The sequence below is a fragment of the Metopolophium dirhodum genome, chromosome 5, assembly GCF_019925205.1.
Source record: "Metopolophium dirhodum isolate CAU chromosome 5, ASM1992520v1, whole genome shotgun sequence".
Taxonomy (NCBI): domain Eukaryota; kingdom Metazoa; phylum Arthropoda; class Insecta; order Hemiptera; family Aphididae; genus Metopolophium; species Metopolophium dirhodum.
Window position 1 is genome coordinate 6817488 of NC_083564.1, and position 19790 is coordinate 6837277.

General features: G+C 35.2%; 1 protein-coding gene across 2 annotated transcripts in view; it reads left to right on the forward strand.

Annotated features, from left to right (window-relative positions):
- The window catches only part of LOC132944449 (laminin subunit gamma-1), a 56519-nt gene extending 38405 nt beyond the window's left edge, over positions 1-18114 (forward strand). For both annotated transcript variants that reach the window (XM_061013792.1, XM_061013793.1), the window contains 21 exons: positions 8005-8193; positions 8326-8551; positions 9019-9128; positions 9295-9444; positions 9541-9713; positions 10506-10638; positions 11613-11837; positions 12539-12724; positions 12804-13001; positions 13238-13434; positions 13878-14093; positions 14347-14617; positions 14732-15038; positions 15126-15236; positions 15483-15687; positions 15782-16025; positions 16100-16302; positions 16372-16530; positions 16655-16772; positions 17112-17224; positions 17308-18114. In XM_061013792.1, the coding sequence (XP_060869775.1) occupies positions 8005-8193; positions 8326-8551; positions 9019-9128; positions 9295-9444; positions 9541-9713; positions 10506-10638; positions 11613-11837; positions 12539-12724; positions 12804-13001; positions 13238-13434; positions 13878-14093; positions 14347-14617; positions 14732-15038; positions 15126-15236; positions 15483-15687; positions 15782-16025; positions 16100-16302; positions 16372-16530; positions 16655-16772; positions 17112-17224; positions 17308-17436 (3863 nt within the window). In that variant the 3' untranslated portion in view covers positions 17437-18114. The remainder of the gene's footprint in view (positions 1-8004; positions 8194-8325; positions 8552-9018; positions 9129-9294; positions 9445-9540; positions 9714-10505; positions 10639-11612; positions 11838-12538; positions 12725-12803; positions 13002-13237; positions 13435-13877; positions 14094-14346; positions 14618-14731; positions 15039-15125; positions 15237-15482; positions 15688-15781; positions 16026-16099; positions 16303-16371; positions 16531-16654; positions 16773-17111; positions 17225-17307) is intronic.
- The last annotated feature ends 1676 nt before the right edge of the window (positions 18115-19790 follow it).

The following is a 19790-nucleotide window of genomic DNA, read 5'->3' on the forward strand; positions in this document are numbered from 1 at the left end:
GAGTTTTATTGTACATCAAAACGTGATGCAGGACGTACCGACGACGGTGTAGCTCATCAGTGGCCGCCCATATTTTATATTGTAATGTGTGAAATATTTGAATAACGGTCGACTCGTTCGACTCGCATATTATAACATATTATAACATTATATTATGTTTTCGTGTGCGCCGAGTACATAAATATAAACGTATACACACACAGTTTTCTCCTCGGCAGACAGCTCGCATGGCCGCGTATCGTGTTATTATATATTATATGTATATTTGTATATATCTACGTACAGGTGCCTCGCTTCAACCCTATGGCTGCGAACGATGTCCGGTTCGCTCGCCGGAGAAATTCCGCAAAGCCAAGAATTTATAGAGGTACGTGCGATGGAGACGTCTGGAGCGTTGTGCACCAGACACGCTCCGACTGCGCACGGTAGATAATAATATATCCTTACTGTAGGGACAAGATTTAAACGCCCTAAATGCTATTAAAAAAGAAAAAACACTCTAAAATTGCCTTTTTACCAAAACAATGACTTAAACAAAAAAAAAAAAAACAGTTTTAATATTTTAAGGAGGTGTTTTATTGAATTACTGAATAGCATATTGCGCAACGAGGGCAAGAAGTGAACTATTACTCAGTAGCGTGCCCAAGTCTGAAATTTCGAGCTTCCCTACGCACAGTACTATTTTCTGTCACGCCCTTGCCGCCTTCGGAAACGCCTCTATATCCATATAATAGTAATCCATATAAATTCTTGCTGTTCTCAGTACCTAGATTCACCAAATTGTTTCATATTATAGAACACCCAGGTAGTATTATAGACAAAACGTATCTTTTCGCCCAATGTTCGCGTATTAATATGGTTTGAACAGTAATCACTGGACAGAAAAAGGTAATTTTCCAAAGCGTCAACTATAGTATCAAAAATTAAACTTTCGTCGCAGGCGTGACAAAAAAAAATAATAAAATTACAGTCTTGAGACTATTATTTATTGCAGTGTTTGTACGGAGCGCACTAATTACAGCTAACGGTTTCACTTGTTGCACTGCACATTATTAGGACGTACAATACATAATACACACAATATAATAATTATTATTCCATAAATTAGTGTTTTAATTTCTGGGTCAAGTTTAAACGCAGAAATGCAGGACATCAAAGAATATTTTCATGCAGGATATTTTCGTCGACGATTCGGTTGAAAATTTAACATTCTAACAACCGACGTACTATAGGCCTCGATCTGCCATTCTGCAGCGCTCGCACACGGCCACATATTAATATCATATTATATCGTTTGTCACGGATAGGTCTACCTGTACAGGTATACAAATACGTTTCGTTTGTTCACGAATGAAATTTTATACGACCTAATGATGGACGGACGGTGTTATAAAATATAATAATATTATTGTCATAAACGCTGAAACGCATAATAATAATTTGTTAATATTATTATATGATATTGCAATATCACCGCATCGAGACGTTTTTGCGATTTTATCACAACCGCACTCTGCAGTATACGAACTTTGTACGAATCTGCCATAAATTTTCCGGAAACAGACATCGGACGTTATTAATAATTGCACTGCTCGCGCGTATACACCATAAGTCATACCGTTATATTATATACGAACAAATGCAGAGTGATAGGGGGTGGGGGTGAAAATAATCTCTTGTCTTGTCATTTACGATTACAAAGTTTTTGACGGAACATAATCAAAATACATTGTTCTCGCTTTGGCGTTGCAGTGCATAATAATATTGTGTTTGTGCGCAAAACGAAATTCATTGGTTTGAGTGGAAGCAATACGTAACTGCAATCGTCAATTGTAAAGGGAGCAGCGAATAATGACCGATTTGTATATCGACCTAATAATCCTCAAGCCTTGGCTTAAAGGAGTAGATATATTTATTTATTTATAAATGTTTTAAATGAACAAAGAAAAAAATCAATTATTGTAACAGAAAATTAATGAAAAAAAAAAATCAATATGTACTATACTAGCTTGTAGCTATTATTTTGATTGGTAACAAAATTCGCGTAATAATTTGTTGTTTTCAATATGAGGAGGCCGTAGTCTCCGCTGAGGGTTTTTTTTGGGGGGGGGTTGGGGGTAACACAATCCTTACTTTATTATTATTGTATCTTTAAAGATGATTTATTAACATATATCAGTCAGAATTCGAGATATTATAATGAGATTGACTAATATATGTATTGGCACTTATATTTGGTGAAAAAATGTAGCCCGTAGGAGGGGCGCAGCTGAGATGGCACCACTAAATCAAAATGTGAACCTCAAAATTCTTTTGAATATTATGATTCGATCATGGTTAGCAGGTCCCTACAATTTGTAACGTAAAGTTCAAATGTTGTATTCTACACCAGAAATCAACAGTGGCACCCCTGCAATAATCGAAGCATCGATTTCGGCGGCTATAACATTCGTCGCGTTACAATAAATTCACGAGGTTTTGTCACCAAACGGTATGTTGGGCACTGGTTTTCCAAAAAAAATCATTCGAGTTATAAACGACGTTGATGACGAGGTGCCAGGCTGACGGACCTCGTCGTCATTACGGCGTGCCCATAGTTATTATGTGTTTGGCGAAAACCGTAATCTGTTATTGACGTGACTGATGTACATGCGCTTGCGCAGTTACCGATTATATTATTATATTATTATTGTTATAGCAGATAGGTATATAAGAGAAATATGCCGTTGCACCGGGCGGCGCCATATTTGGAAAAGACGTTTGAATGCCGGAATGCCCCAAGTATCGGCCGTACGCCGTCGTCATCTGTGTACGCGAGCGAGCGCGTTTTTTCTTTTTCGTTCTATTTATTTATTTATATATATATATATAACATACATTACATATAATATATGATTTCCATTGGAATTGCTGAATTTTTCACCCGGATACAATAATAATAATAATATTTAACGACGATGTAAAACGGTTTTTACGGTTCGACCATATAATATACGTCTGCTCGATGAGATGATAATAATAATAATAATAATAATAATAATAATATAATGTAATAGGTACGTATTACGCGTGTATAAGGCCCGAACGGGTTTTTCGTGTGTCGATATCGTATTTATTTTTTTACGCGTCCAATGATTTTCTACGCGCGCCCGCTGGGAACTCGAATCGTCGCCGACGATAGAAATATGCGATAATAATATTATATCGTAAATTGCTGCCTAATATAGGTACCCGAAACTACCTATGTACCCTTTTACCGGGGTTTTCGCGACGAACTTTACGACAGATTTACGGCGCGATTGATTAATGAAAATCTTTAACGCACACACACACACACACACACACACACACACACACACACGCGATAATGACGTATAACGGTCTGCGTAAATCGCGTGCCGCGTATCGTATAATATGTATATAATATGATATTATTAATATATTATTATTATTATTATTATCGTCGTCGCATATAATATAATATTATAGTGTGCCGTGTGCGTATAATTGCGATGTGTACCTCTATGCGTCGTGCAGTGGTTCGTCGAACCTATCTCGGTAGAACGGGAGCTGCCGGTTTTTTATTTTATTTATTTATTTATTTATTTTTTTTTAAGAGCACGCTGGACACAAGGACCTCTAATGAGGTATTTGTCGGCGGCGCGCACTATCGGCAGGGTTTAGCGAGGCTGTGTGTGCGCATTGCTGCCGTTGCACTTCGTGCCGCAATAAATCATTATCGACTTTCTACACACACACACACACACACACACACACACCTACACACTCACACATTCGCGAGCGTAGTGTACACGCTGGACCGTTTTGTGCGCACCCCGCGGACCTGACCGTCAATAACGAAAAAATTGTTTGAATTAAACATTCGGCTCGTGTTCGGATTGTCAGCCGCAGCTGTGCGATATCAGTCTGTCTTGGACGATCCGTTTCAACGCACTTCTTATATGCCTACTACACATAATATGTACACATTATAATGCACAAGTCATTGCAAGAAATGATAATAACAAATGAGAACGGCTCCCCCGGCGCATATAATATAATGTATGCGCGAAACGGCACGTTTGTTTTAAAATATATTATTAATTGACGACACATATTATTAACGGTTAATTAATACAATAGTACCCACCCGTGTAATAATATGTATGTATAGCATCTCGTACAGATAGCGATAGAAAAAAAAAAAATGTTATAAGCCGATCATAATAATATTATAATAACACGCGACGAACACGTGCCGCGGCGGCCGCGCGGTGTCCTCCACAATCGATACGTGAAATAATAATATAATATCTCAAATCTCTCCTCCTTACCCAGCTCGAGTCGTCTGTGTACCCACATATTACTATTATGATATTATTATACCCATACCACAATGCGGCTCGTCTCTCCGTATAATATAATATATTACGACGCGTTTGCGGCCCGTCCCCTGCGCCGGTGTACCTACCTACCGCTGTGTGTAATACGAAAAGAGATTTCAGAGGTGTGATTGTTTACGCAGCGCCCGAGACTTACCCATTCGGTGGAGATTGCGGTCCGGACTACATTATAGTGTTTTCTTTGTGTTGTACGTTATGTCCAAAAGACCCAATCCAACGGTCGTGTACACGTACGCGCGTGAGCCTTCCCGTATTGTCGTCACAATGCCCATAAGTGCCCGTGTCTACCTATGTATTTTGTATAATGCACTGTCCGACAAAATATACACATACAAGTAAGGAATGTACGATAAATACGTCGTCATACAGAGCGATTCACGGGTGCTGCTCTTATTCCCTTTTTTTTTTCATCCTATATTATGTCAACTACGCAGTATTCCGATTTTCGAATTATTGTCTCGAGCGCCGAGATATTCTACCTACCGAAAACCATGTTCTCAGACGTTTTTTTTTACACGCTTTACAGAGGGTCATGTGGTGATTCTGTTTTTTTTTTTTTTTACAAATGAGAACCATAATTTTTTTTTTTACTAAAATATTTTCAAACTATATAAGTAGATACCTCTATTAAAATGTTTGACGAAAATATCGCCAGCTTTATAATTTACAGTAATGAATAAGGGTAGGTTATTATTATTAGAAAAAACAAGTTTAGCAAGGGACACTGTTTAAACCGCGATGTTCAAAATATACGAGCTTCAGGTATCTATGCTTGTAAAAATTCTATAATGTAGAATATTCAAACTGTTTAGAGGAATTGTCGGAGCGAGCACGTCTGCAGGTGAATCACCCTGTACGCGTGTATATTATATTATATTGAGCGTATTATAACACTGCATATTTATATTACTTGTATATTATTATTATTATATTATGTTATATAGGGATCGATAACGTTTTACGGTTCGGTTACTCAAACAATGATTTATTTTTTTTCTCCTGTAACGGTGTCGTGGCGCGTCGTGTACGTTCGTAGTGTAGTTACCAGTCGAAACAATAATAATAATAATAATAGCAGTGAAATATATAAAAGAAGATACTGTGTGCATTTGTTGTGCGTTGCGCGACGGGCGACCGTGTGAAAGTTAATGACGCCGATTGTCGTATATATATATATAATAATACAATATATGGTCACGTTACACGCGGATCATTAGCAAACGGAATATCGCTTTTTTTCGCACCTATTAGCCCGATAAAAGTCACTAATTGGCAGGCGACCAATCGCGATCGCGTTGGTATTTCAAAAACTACGGGCTTGTTATTAGGTATGTTGTCCAAGATTTATTCGCTCAAAGTAACACTTACCTAGAAATTAAAAACGCAATAGACAAAAATCACGAAATATGTAGCAATGCATACAAAATATTGTCTTCTGGTCGCGTTGTAGTAGGTACAATAGAAAATCAGCTATAGTTTTGTGTTGTAAATGACGAATTTATCCAGAAGAGATTTAGGGGGGGGGAGGTCGGGTGATGGCGAAATTATAATTTTTTATTGTTGTACCTTGGCACTATACTAACTTAAAATGTTAACACGTAAACGATATCACTAGATAGTAATTAGTAGGGTAGTGAAGTTTACAAAACACATTCAATTGATTGTATTATATGCGATTAAAATATATAAAACTACACTTAATAATTTTAAAGCATTAATTTGGAATTTAAAATTCAAGTATAACCACCAAGGCACCATCAAGTGAAAAACTGATCTTGGGTCGTTGGGTGGTTATACTTAAATTACGAATTGGTTACTAATTAGTGAAACCGTTTATGTACCCAACATGATGTACCTATAATTTTTTATCGGGTCGACTTTTTATGGTATTCCCGACTGAGCACCATATCGTTAACGCACTGGGTGCAATGTAGATGCAAATTTATACACTGAGTGAATTTTATATAGTTACGTATACCGTATACATAAACAATCTTTAAGTTAATTATATGCTCATCCTTACCTACGTCTTCCATTATCATAATTCCATTATCCATTATCCAAGTTTGTGTCATGGACAATTTATGCACATACACCTAATGTAAATTTAATATTTGTATATGAATAATCTACAAAACAATAAACCAGGTACCGATTATCTAAATATTAAAATCGAAATGTAAAAGTATCAATGTATTAATAAATTTAATGATCAACATAATATTACAAAATAGTATAAATAATAATATAATAATATGTCAAGTTTTTGTAAATTATTTTATCAACGTTTTGAATTATTGTACCCATATGTAATTACTAAATTACTAACTATAATATTATTGTGCCATAATAGGATAATATAATCATACTATAATCATAATATAGTCGACATAACATAAAACATAATTTAACATTCTGATAATAACAATTCAATGTTAATATTCTAATTTTGAGACTTAATTATTTTTTTCGTCTACTTTATCGTTTTCTACAGCACATGGGTTTAAAAAAAAAACCATTTTCGTTCTCGTTCCCACACGAACATTTTATATTCCATATACATCGAGCCGAATATTTGTAGTTTGGTATTATATATTTATATGTATCATATTATATGTATATACAAATGATATATCCCTATACGCGCTGTTAAATAGTTTGCGAATCTGGTTGACATTACCACCCAGAACTGGTTTATATTTACGACTGGCGCATTACGGTAGTCATCATCCTTTTTGTAAAATTTAAAACGCCGACCGATTTCGTTTTATTTCTCTCCATTCCGACGGGGTTTTTCCCCATTCGCTATAACAGCCATGGTAGATTATTGTTTTTTTTCTCTCTTTAATAATCATCGTCTTGAGATTTCAACATTTCATAATCTAGCAAACAATGTTTCGTGGTATAGGTAGGTCCAAGGGTGTCTCGAAACATGTCGGACCATCGATATTATATTTTTATACATGCATTAGAATTTATTATACTTAATAAAAATCGTCATTAACTTAAATATGCTTTTTAAGGCCAAACGATTTCACGGTGTGCCATGAAGTATGAAATATGTATAAGGCAATATAATGACGTGTCTTTGTGACAAAACCTAAAATAAACTCAAAATTTAAAAAAATGTTTTCTCTCAATGTTGACCATTTGTTATTTATAATTACTACACGACTAAGAATACTATATTATTTCGTATTATTGTAATTAGAAAGTGATTGTGGCGTAAAATGTGTATACACCATAGTAATTTTTAATCGAAAACTAACGATTGGCATTTGGCAGTATTCTTAACAAATGTAAAATTTATTTTAAAATTGCTTTTCTGGTTGATTATAAAATCGTAAGTTCGGATTTCAAAAATCATATGTTCTATTGACTATTACGCGTAAACGTATTATTCGGGGCTTATTATTTTGTTTATGAGTCCTCTATTCTCGGGAACATACGAGCATCGGCCTTTGACATACTCTTGCGACCCTCCTCCATCGACCCCCCCCCACCACAATCATTGTGCGTGGTTTGAAAATTCATATACGAAGCCCCGATAAAAGTGTATCAATAATAATAATTCACCGGTTTTTTTCCGTACCGTTTTCAGAATGCAATTGCAACGAGTTTTCTCATCGGTGCTTCTTCGACAAAGAGCTGTACGACCGGACCGGACACGGAGGACACTGTCTAGACTGCGCCGGGAACCGGGACGGGGCGAACTGCGAGCGGTGCAGGGAGAACTACTACCAGAGGAAGGGCGACACGCACTGTTCGCCGTGCGAGTGCAACGACGTCGGTGAGTGTAGAGTGCGACGACCGACGGACGTTTTACGGTTCTCCCGAACGGTGTGAAACGTTTTGCGGTCTTCCTCGAGTACCTATCATTTTTGTTTGGTTTTTTACTCACCGGCGATTCGCTACCTTGCAGGGTCGCGGAGCTTGCAGTGTAACTCCGAAGGCAAGTGCCAATGTCGTGCGGGCGTGGCCGGCGACAAATGCGACCGGTGCGCCGAGAACCATTTCGATTTCGGGCCAACCGGATGCAAACCGTGCGGATGTATCGTGGCCGGTAGTCTGGACAACGAGCCGAGGTGCGAGGCCGAAAACGGAAATTGCATTTGCAAGGAGAACGTCGAGGGCATTCAATGCAACAAGTGAGTACAACACACCTGTCTTCCGACACATCTGTTCGTTACAAGATTAAAAAATACCCATCAGTAATAATATTATTATAACAATATGATTGCCATTATTGTTTTCAATTCGATTGATTTTTGTGCGCTTTTCACGATTCTTTGACCCTATAATAATAGAACACTAAGATTTTAGATTAGCCTGAAAAAATGTGCTCCCTCGTAGACTAATTATTTACCACTGCAATCACGGAATATCGAAAATGCATAAGTCACGTGTCGATCGTATTCAATAACATATAATAATATTGTTGTTATGACGTGATTGAATTGTATTTTATAATAAAAAAAAATATTACTCTTTTGATTTATCGACTACCAGCTATAGTGCGGAAAACAATAAAACAGAATTACACGTTTGGATATGCGTGTAATATTTATTCATTTTTTTTTCAATTGATAAAATATATCGTTATTTTATTGCACAGATGTAAACCGGGTTTCTTCAACTTGGACGAGGACAATTTATTCGGTTGTACCCCTTGTTTCTGCTATGGACATTCTTCGGTGTGCCAGTCCGCTTCGGGTTATTCAAGAGGTACCTATAGCGTATTATACTTTATTGTTTTATTTATTATTATTTTTTTATCGTCTATTATGCACCATATACGCCCTAAGCGCAATTAAATGTTGCGTTTTGATGTTTGCGCGCGCGTCTATACCTATGTACAACACGTCATCTGCATATTTACACGTGTTTTAAGTTTCCGTCGAGAGCGTATTCGTCCGGGGCAACGAGCGATGGAACGGTTCGGACGTCTTCGGCAGAACGGTGTTGCCGGTCCACAGTCCGTTCAAACAGTCGTTGGAGATTTCCTCGCCGTCGAAGGACGCCGTATACTTATTGGCACCGGGTGAGTGGTCGACGGTTATTAAAAGGGCACGTGCCTGTTGGCTTTAATATTATGCTCACTGTGCTATAATGTCGCAAATATGTTATACAACTGCAGACAAGTTCCTCGGGGACCAGCGTTCCAGTTACAATCACGACTTGACCTTCAAACTGAGCATCGGCGAAAATAGTCCCGACCCGACCATCAACGACATCATTCTGGAGGGCGGTGCCGGTCTTCGCGTCACCCAAGCGATATTCGGACAAGGAAACACATTGCCTTCCGACACGGTAAACGTCTTGTCAGTCGTTATAATATATTTTTGCGTATTTACGCTTGTTCCGAAGTAACATGTACCTATCTTAGGACCAGTGTACCGATTTCGCTGCTTATATTTTACGCTCGGTGTAATAGCACCGCCGCTTACTTTTTAGTTTCACCTTGAGGCGTAAAAAATGTGTTTTGTTCCTGCAATTCCATCGACGTTGAATTATTCTCCGATACATTGTGTAGATGTACATAAACTACCTGTACGTGTTGTTAATTAATTGAAAATTAAAAACTCGCATTGTATTGCTCTCAATTGATTACCAAGTGACTATGGTGAAATACTTTTGGATTTCGAAAATAAATAATATTCTTGCATTTTTTATATTATTAATACCTATCCAACAGCAGTATCGGGACTTTTATAAAACGTCATTAATAACAAGCATAAATATGAATTTGAGTGATACCCTACATGTAACCTATTATAGATGTTATCATTTATTTTTATTATTTTTATAACAAGTTTTCGCTGTCGCACATTTTAAATTTATCTGAGTTAAGTAACTAAAGCTGTACTGAATACAATAAATCAAATGACTCATGGCTATTATTTAGTGCAATTTATATTGGTCTGTCGACCCTGAAAATGACCGAGCGCGCAATCGGTATACGAAAGGTTATTTTAAGCGCGACTATTGATAATCCACGATATTTTAAACCGGCATCACGACAACCAGTGTTGATCGGCAACAAATTGATCCACAGCAAATTATCATTCTAAAGGTTTTGTTTTTTATTCCTCCTCCGTATAGCCAAAAATGTACAAATTCCGCTTACACGAGAACCCGGACTACGGCTGGCAACCCAGGCTGTCTGCTCGCGATTTCTTCAGCGTATTATCGAATCTGACGGCCATCAAAATACGAGGAACATATTCCGACAGAGGTACGTACACGTCTGACGAGCAAAACACACTCGTACAACACGCGATTTGCGTAAAGTATTCAGGGGATTCGCCAAGCACGCTCGCCCATTTTTTTCTTCGACAGTGCAGTTATTCAAAGTCTTAGTTTTGACATTTTTAAATAGGTTATATTGGTACTAAAAAACAATATTTTAAAATACTTGAGATTTTTTGTACTACTTATAAGGAGTGTCCTGTAGTGAACGGAGATACATTAACTTACCAACATACTAACCTAACCTCCATTTTAATATAATTTAATATAGTTAGTAAATAAGTTAGCAGATGATTTTTCTAAAAACCTTAGACGTATCAAAATCAAAATTCAAACGGGTAGTTTTTGAATTGTTTAACTATTTGTATACTAATGATGATAGGTCCATAATATGATAATGGGTTCGGGAGACGATACGAACAATTTGATGATTTCAAAATGTTATCAATGAATATTAATCTACATATAATCTATGTATCAACATTTATAATTTGTAAAAATGGTCCAATTATAATAAATACTAGATCTATCTATTTCGTATTTTTGTAAAACCATTTTCAACGACTATTATACTAAGTATAAATATTCTAATAACCGAAAAACTATTCGTTTGAATTTTGAATTGGGTACATCAAAAATTTTCCACTAAACAATGTACAGTTAAAAAAGGGAAGGGAGTGGGTTCTCAGTGTAAAAACAGAAAACTATATCGCTACAGAATTGCAATCCTCGAGTAGTAATGAAATCATCTCAATACCTAGTTTCAAAACGATAATATGGTCTCATTAAGTATGTTTAAAAATACCAAAAATCAGAATTTGAATATAACAATAATATATTCATTGTCGAACGAAAAAAAAAAAACGGGGGCGAGCGCACGTTCTTGTGAATCACCTTGAAAGTGTAAACATTATAATACTATGATATTATTATTATTATTCAATTACGGTTTTCGGACAGGTGTCGGATTCCTGGACGACGTTTCGCTTCAGACGGCCCGGCGCGGTGCTCCCGGATTGCCGGCCAACTGGGTGGAGATGTGCACTTGTCCCGAAGGATACATCGGACAATTCTGCGAGTCGTGCGCACCTGGTTCTCGACACGAGCCAACCAGCGGTGGTCCTTTCTCGCCGTGCGTCCCGTGTAACTGTCACGGTCATGCCTCCATCTGCGACGCGGACACAGGTAACGACGATTTTATATTATTTCATATACCTCTGTATCATCATCATCATGACTTTTAATTTATAAACATGATTTGTATAGGCACACATACCTAACTACGGTCTTGTATGGCATAGGTACTCGTATAGTGGGTAATAGTACGTATTTTAAATACGTTCTCAATAGCGTCTATATTTTAAATTTAAATACTTTTTATTATTTATAATATTATACTAAAATTTTCAAAAAAAAAATCGAGTAATGAACGCGCGTGTTTGAATTAAAAAAATACAATTTACATGCAAGTTTGCCAGAAGTTTTATTCGTATTTGTATATCGTTAGTATAGTATGAATTTACAGGGTGGAGAATTAAAACTTTTATAAAGTTAAAAAAAACGTATTAAATGTATATTATTTTTTAATTATTCAAAATCATCTACAAACACCCAGTAAATACCTTTAAAATACCTTTACCCATGTGGCCAGTATATTCAAATACTCTTCAAAATAACTGATAAGTATGTGTATCGGTGTGTACTTTTACATTATTTTAAAATGTTACTTTTACAATGCCTTTAGCCATACTATAAGTATTACTACAATCGTATGCATGCGCTCGCGTCTTATTTTACCGAACTGCATATTTATATGATTCGCGAACAAACATCGTATTAAAATAATAATTAATATTAATGAAACGTTCGAAATGATTTATTCGCAGGTAGGTGCATTTGTCAGCACAACACGGCTGGCGAGAATTGCGACAGGTGCGCAAAAGGATACTACGGTAACGCTATGCAGGGCACCGCGCTCGACTGTAAACTGTGTCCGTGCCCCAACCAGGGAAGTTGCGTTTTGATCGGAGAGGACACGGTCATTTGTTTGGAATGTCCCAAGGGATACGGAGGTAAGCACGCGGGAAGCCACGACGAACGCTTGGCGTCGTTCACGTCTTTCGGGATTTTAACTGTCACGGTTTTCTGTAGGCCCCAGATGCGACATCTGCAGTGATGGATACTTCGGAGACCCGACCGGGAAGACCGGACCGATCAGCATTTGCAAATCGTGTGACTGCAATTCGAATGTCGATCCGAACGGAATTGGTAACTGCAATCGGACGACCGGAGATTGTCTGAAATGTATCTACAACACAGGTGGAGCGCAGTGCGACCAATGTCTACCTGGTAAGTGGTTACACGTACAATACCTTATATTGTATATTAATATTATACTTTATGATATGTGATAAACATTCTACTGATTGATAAATATGGCAATCAGGGCTATATACAAATAATGGTCTAAAACACTGTTGAAAAACAGTGTACTTACTGCTTATGCTTTAAAAACTGACCAAACATGCATTAAAAATATTTTTTTGACACAAAATTATTAAATTTGTTGCTACCGTTGTTTTCAGGATACTTCGGGGACGCTCTTGCTCCCGAAAAAGGAGATTGCAAACCTTGTGATTGTTTCCATCTCGGCACCACCGAGACGGGATTCGGACCGTTGGCATGCGATCAGTTGACCGGTCAGTGCCAGTGTAAACCACACGTGACTGGAGTAAACTGCGACCAATGCGAAGTCGGTCACTTTAACATAGCCAGCGGAGACGTAAGTTGCGATAACAAATCGTATAAAAAACCGTTTATTTGCAGGGGAATTTTCAAACACTATTTTTTCCCGTATCTCCAATTATTGTCATAGAATAAACCTAGAAATAAATGCAGAAATATCAGAGAGAGAGAGAGACAGAGAGACAGGGGTTCAACATTGTTGAAAAAATATATGGCTTATAACTAAGTCCACCTGTACAAGTCAATAGCGCGAATCTGTAAGAAATTTAAGGGAATTCGATACTTACTATCTTTAAGGAGTTTAATATAGGTAATTTATATACATGTATTTATTAAATATCTCATTCTAACAAAGTTGGCACTTGGAAGAACCTATAAAATGGCACTGTGGGGTGTGCAGTCCATATACCTATTTTAATAATAATATGGCAATGATTAACAAATAATATTATAATCAATAAATTTAATTATATTATGTAGGGCTGTCAGTCGTGTGATTGCGATTCCGTGGGTTCCGTCAACAACACTTGTGACACCAACACCGGTCAATGTATTTGTCGTCCGGGCATAACCGGCAAGAAATGTGATGCGTGCGAACCATACCACTACGGATTTTCAGTCGAGGGGTGTAAATCGTGTGCTTGCGATACCATAGGTGCCGTGTCTTTGCAGTGTGATGCGAACGGGCAGTGTCCGGTGAGTTTAATGTCATATTCGTACAAATATATTAAAATACATATTGTACAATAGTACAGTACCAGCAACCTATAGTATTATAATCAGTGTTGTAAAAAATAATTGAGTGTAGTACTTTTAATTAAAATACCAACTCAAGTATTTTTTTTGTTATATAGATTTAAGCGTTTTAAAATTACCTATATATTTATTTTTTTTTTGTCATACATTTTCTTATTTAAAAAAAACATTAAAATATTTTTTGTTTATTTAGTGTTTGGAAAATGTGGAAGGAAGACGTTGCGATCAGTGTAAAGAAAACAAATACGACCGGCAGAGAGGTTGTGTGAACTGTCCAGCCTGTTATAACTTGGTTCAAGATGCCGTTGCAACACACCGTGAAAACTTAAGAAAACTGGAAGACGTATTAAAAAACATTAATAACAACCCAACTGTAGTAATCGACGATGATTTCGAACAAAAACTGAAGGAAGTTCAGTCGCAAGTCGACGAGCTGGAAAAGAATGCCAAATTTGCTACCGGTGGTATGTGCAAAACATGTTTCTTATTATTATTATTATGTTTTTATCTATGAACGGGGAATTCCTAATATCATAGCCCTAATTATTATATGTTTAATGTATACGTGTGTTTTATAGGTAACATCCCAACGAGTGACAAATTAGAGTCTCTTCAGAGCCAAATAAAGGAAATTCAAGATCTAATGGCCCAAACAGGAAGCTGGACTACTACAGCCGAAGAAAAATCTTTAGAGGCTGAAAATAACATCATGAATATTGAAAAAATGAACGACAAATCAGCAAACACGTTGAAAAGAGCGTTGGAGTACATTGAAACCGAAGGAGCCTCGTCGCTTCTCAAGGCGGTTACAAAAAGTAACGAACTTGGACAACAGAGCGACCAAATGTCTGAGATTGCCAGGGAAGCGCGAATGTTTTTAGCGTCGTAAGTAGTACTCGTATTTTATATTACACTCGGCAACGCTTTATATTGCATGGATTATATTTTTTGTATTCGTATTGTTACTTGTAGAAAAGAGGAAGACATGGAAAAAATGAGAGTTACTGCGGAAAAAGCAAGGCATGTATCACTTGAAGCATATAACATTACCAGAGACGCAGTTAATCAACAGAAAAATATCAGGTATAATAATTTAGTGTTTAATCATTTTTACAGTTTTGTCTGCTTTCAAGTGTCGGTTAGCTGAAACGCACCCCCGTCACTCTCTCACTGTCTAAAAACGAAGGGTGACTTTAGTGACGAAAATTTCGTTGCAATTGCACACGACCACTTTTCAATTAGTTATATAAACGTGTACCTATATTATACATATTTCACATAATTGAATGCACTATGGTAAAATGTTAATGTATTTATAAATACTTATAGTGAAGAATTAAAATCTTTGGATACGGAGGTCAACTATGTAAAGGATAAATTGAATACAATCATTACCTCAGCAAACGAAGCACAAGAATTGGTGACTATGGTCAATAATGACTCATTGTCAATATATCGAGATATTTACGCTATAAACTTACCAGATGTCAATGTCGCAGTGTTGAAGGAAAATATTTCCAATTTAAACGCAGAGGTAAGATAGATATGCTGTTATTAAAAATATCGTTAAAAAATAATATACAAACCTAACATTTGAACGTATTTTTTAAAAACAATCTGTTTTCTAGTCCGAACAAATCAAGAATGAATTAAAAATGCAAGCAACTGACCTAAACATTAGTAACCTCATTAAGGAAGTAGCCGATGAGTTACAACAATCTGAGATTACATTAGCTCAAGGCGAGCAGCAGCAACGAACCAGGGAAAACTATTTGGCACAAGCAAATGCTTCTTATGAAAAAGCCGACCAAGCGGTTAAATTAGGTGTAAAGATTTTGGAAGAAGCTCAACAAACACTGAGCACATTGCAAGGTAAGGGTGTGATATTGCGAAACACGCGTTGTCGAAACGGTTAATCATTAATTCGGTCTAATTTTCCATTGTAGCATTCGATAAGCAGGTGCAAGATAGCAAAAAAAATGCGACCGAGGCCTTAGGGCAGGTTTCACAAATTAGACAGTTGATAGAAGAGGCCAACGATAAGACTTTACGTGCCCAACAAGCATTAGCTGGAGCCGAACTGAGTGCCATACATGCCAGGGACACCGCCAAAGAAGCACAACAAACATACGCTGATCAAGCATCAGAGGTGTGAAGACGTGATAAAACTGTTTCCGTGTCCGATATATTAAATTCGATTTTTTTTCGGTCCATATAGGATTCGAAGAAAATAAAGAAAGCTGCGGAAAATTTGGCGTCCGAAGTTCACAAGTTATTCGACGAAAGTGTGGGGCAGATAAAACGAGTCGGGTACACCGCCGAACGCTTGAAGGACGCGGAAACCCAATTCGAAGAGGACCAAAAAAGCATTGACGATGTAAGTGTCTTTATAATTATACCTATCGCTATACATCTAATCGTTTATGTTGACTATCAAATATTATGCTAATAAAATGCTCGTTACCACAACAACTTTATGTATATTATCACGTGAATTCTAGGCAAAAACGAAAATCGGCCAAGCGAAGACATCAGCATCTGAATCTAAAAAAATGGTAGACAAAGCACTGCAAGATGTCGAAAATATATCAAAAGAATTATTAGATCTGGCTGACAGTGGTAAGTGAAATACATTTTGCAGTAATGTACGACTTTTCTTTATTTTTAATCGAAGTTTTATTCGTTCCGTAAATCTTTCTTTTATTTGAAAATAGTAATTTTATTTATAAACTACGTTTAAATCATCATTTAAATATTTATATTATTTAATATATGTAAAATATACAACTGTTAATATTTTGGTGGTAACTTAACCGTTAAAATATAATTGTCATGAATTCAGTAATATGTAATATCATTTTTTTTTTTGATAGTTTTAGAAGTTTTATTTTGTTGAGGAGCAAACATAAACTTAACTGTTATCGTAAAATGTTTTATTAAACTGTTTGTTTAAAATAGATACTGACAAGCTGAGTCTACTCAGCAGCAGATTGGAATCGGCCGAACAGGAGCTGTTGAACGCCGAGTTGGACAAGAAACTTGCGGCTATCAATAGTGCTAAGATTTCTCAAGTGAGTCTCATAACCGCCACCGCAGCGTATAGATAAATTATACTTCATTGTGATGGTTGGATTGTTTATTACTTTCTTTACAGGCTCAGTTAATCAATAAACTAAAAGAGGATATCAAAACATTGACAAACGATGTGAAAAATATCGAAGCGATACGGCTGGCACTTCCGGTCGGATGCTGGAAGAAAACGAACATAGAAGAATTGCGTTGAGCGAACATCGTTCACCTCGACAGTACACGTTTTACCATATAGAGTCGTTAATATTAAGATAATTATACAAATTTTAAAATGTTTAAGTCAATTTGATGTGTTCATGAATTCAAAAAGATAGTCATAATATTATGTTATCATCACAATTTGTTTACGCAAATGAATTATTTTTTATAATACGGTAAGCAAGTCCAAATTTTGAGATGGGTGCACAATTTTTAATAATTACTTTTATAGAATAACATTACGTGCATACATATTTCATTACGTTAGTTTAACACTTAAGAAATCTTCTAGTAAGTTACTTAAAAAACAAACAAACAAACAAAACAATTCAATTTTTAACATCGGTTTATCGAAAATAGTTATTTTTGTAGTTACAATGCCAACCAATATAAATTCAGTTTCAAACAAAAACTTTGGGGTCTGTCCCGTAGTCCCTAAGCGTCTTAGAATAACTTTTTAAATGTAAGAATGTACCTATACAAAAGACTTAAATAATAATTATGCTGTCTTGAGTAGATTTAGATATATATATATATATTATAATATTTATGTAAGATTATTTCAATGTGCCAAAGACCAATTTATTATTTATTATCCTACATACTATGTCTTACTTATATTGAAGCTTTTTTCCCTATAATAATGTAAAATAAATAAATAAAAATAATTAGATGTGTACCATTTTTTTTTTTAATTCTTATCAGACTTATTTTTTAAGGTAACTACAATATTTGAGTCCAGTTGCTAATGAAACAAACATAGTATTAACGGATCAAATAATTACTGTCAACACTAAATTATGATAATTTTAAAGTAGTACGTAATTTTACTATATTTGTTTCAACGTAACATTCAGTACTTACACAAATTTGTACATAACTTTTTTATATCTAATCCTGTGAAAGCGATCTTATCAAACAATTTTTTATAATATTACACATTCTTGAGAAATTGTTAATTATAAGTAGATATCTATAAATACTTACCTATTTTTAAGTATCTGTATACTCGAATACATTTTTTTATACTGAACATTTGGTAAAACATATTTTTAATACTTTTAAAAGTAATTAATATCTAGAAGCATCCATGCTCAAATAATAATAATATTTATTTACCAACAACAAAATGTTTGATACAATTGAAATTACTTGCAATATTACAAGGTTGGTCTACTCACATAGCCTATACTTATGGTGTAAGCAGACATCAGAACAAAAAATAAACTAAAAATAACTATACATAAATATACAATAAAACTAAATTAACAATATTTTTCAATTAATTTATATTATGTAAATCACATATATACCTTAGTACAATATAATCACATAAAAAAATCCTTAAATTTTACAGTATCAATGTAGCGTTCTATATGAATATAGTTATTACCAAATACAGATAAATTAATTTTTAATCATACACAGTTGTTGTGAAACTTATTAAATCCGGTTCTAGCGTTAGGACTTTAGGAGAAACACTTAAAACATAAAAATACTATTAAAAAGTATCTCTTACTAAACTGGTAGTATAATTAGTCCTTAAAAAAGTCAATATTATAAGCAGTCTGCAGTAAGAAGTAGGCACGTACGTGCGAGAGGCACGTGTAAATTCCACCGATTCACATGTAGGTAGTTCGAATTTAGCGTCGAATTTACAACATATAAATTCCAACGGTACTTACATTTTTTTGACCAGCAAAAGCAAATATGAACTCCACCGGTAGATACTAAATTAATGTTGACTTCATATATATTGTTGAATAGTTTTTTTTTTTTATTATTATTATCTTCGAGTTCACAAATTATTATAGCTGAACAATTAAAATACTTCAGTAAGATGATTAATTTAAATTAAAGTCTTAATTAAAACACAAATTTAATAATTTGTTTGTACAATATTATAATATATTAAGCACCATAGATATTATAAGAATAATCAAACCCAAATTTGTATGCACAGTTATAATATTTAGGTACAAATATATTATAATATATACATTCAAAATTGAAAAATAAAAACTAAGGATAAGAGATTATCGAAATTGCAAATTTTTAATTATTTTATAACTAGTTGAGATAAAAATGAGTTCAAAATTGATGATTTGCTTTGTATATTTTTTCCATTATCGAATAATACTTTAAATAGAAATATTATAAAATAGAATAATAATTATCAAGACACTAACAAATTTTATCTTATCTTAGTATAACGACATTATTTTTCCTTTCACGACGGTCAAAAATAAAATTAAACTAAACTATAGTCCACCGCATGCAGCATGACGTATGCTCGTTATTTCGTGTTCGTGTGTTCATTTCGTTTTGTATTTATTTTTTTTAAAATTC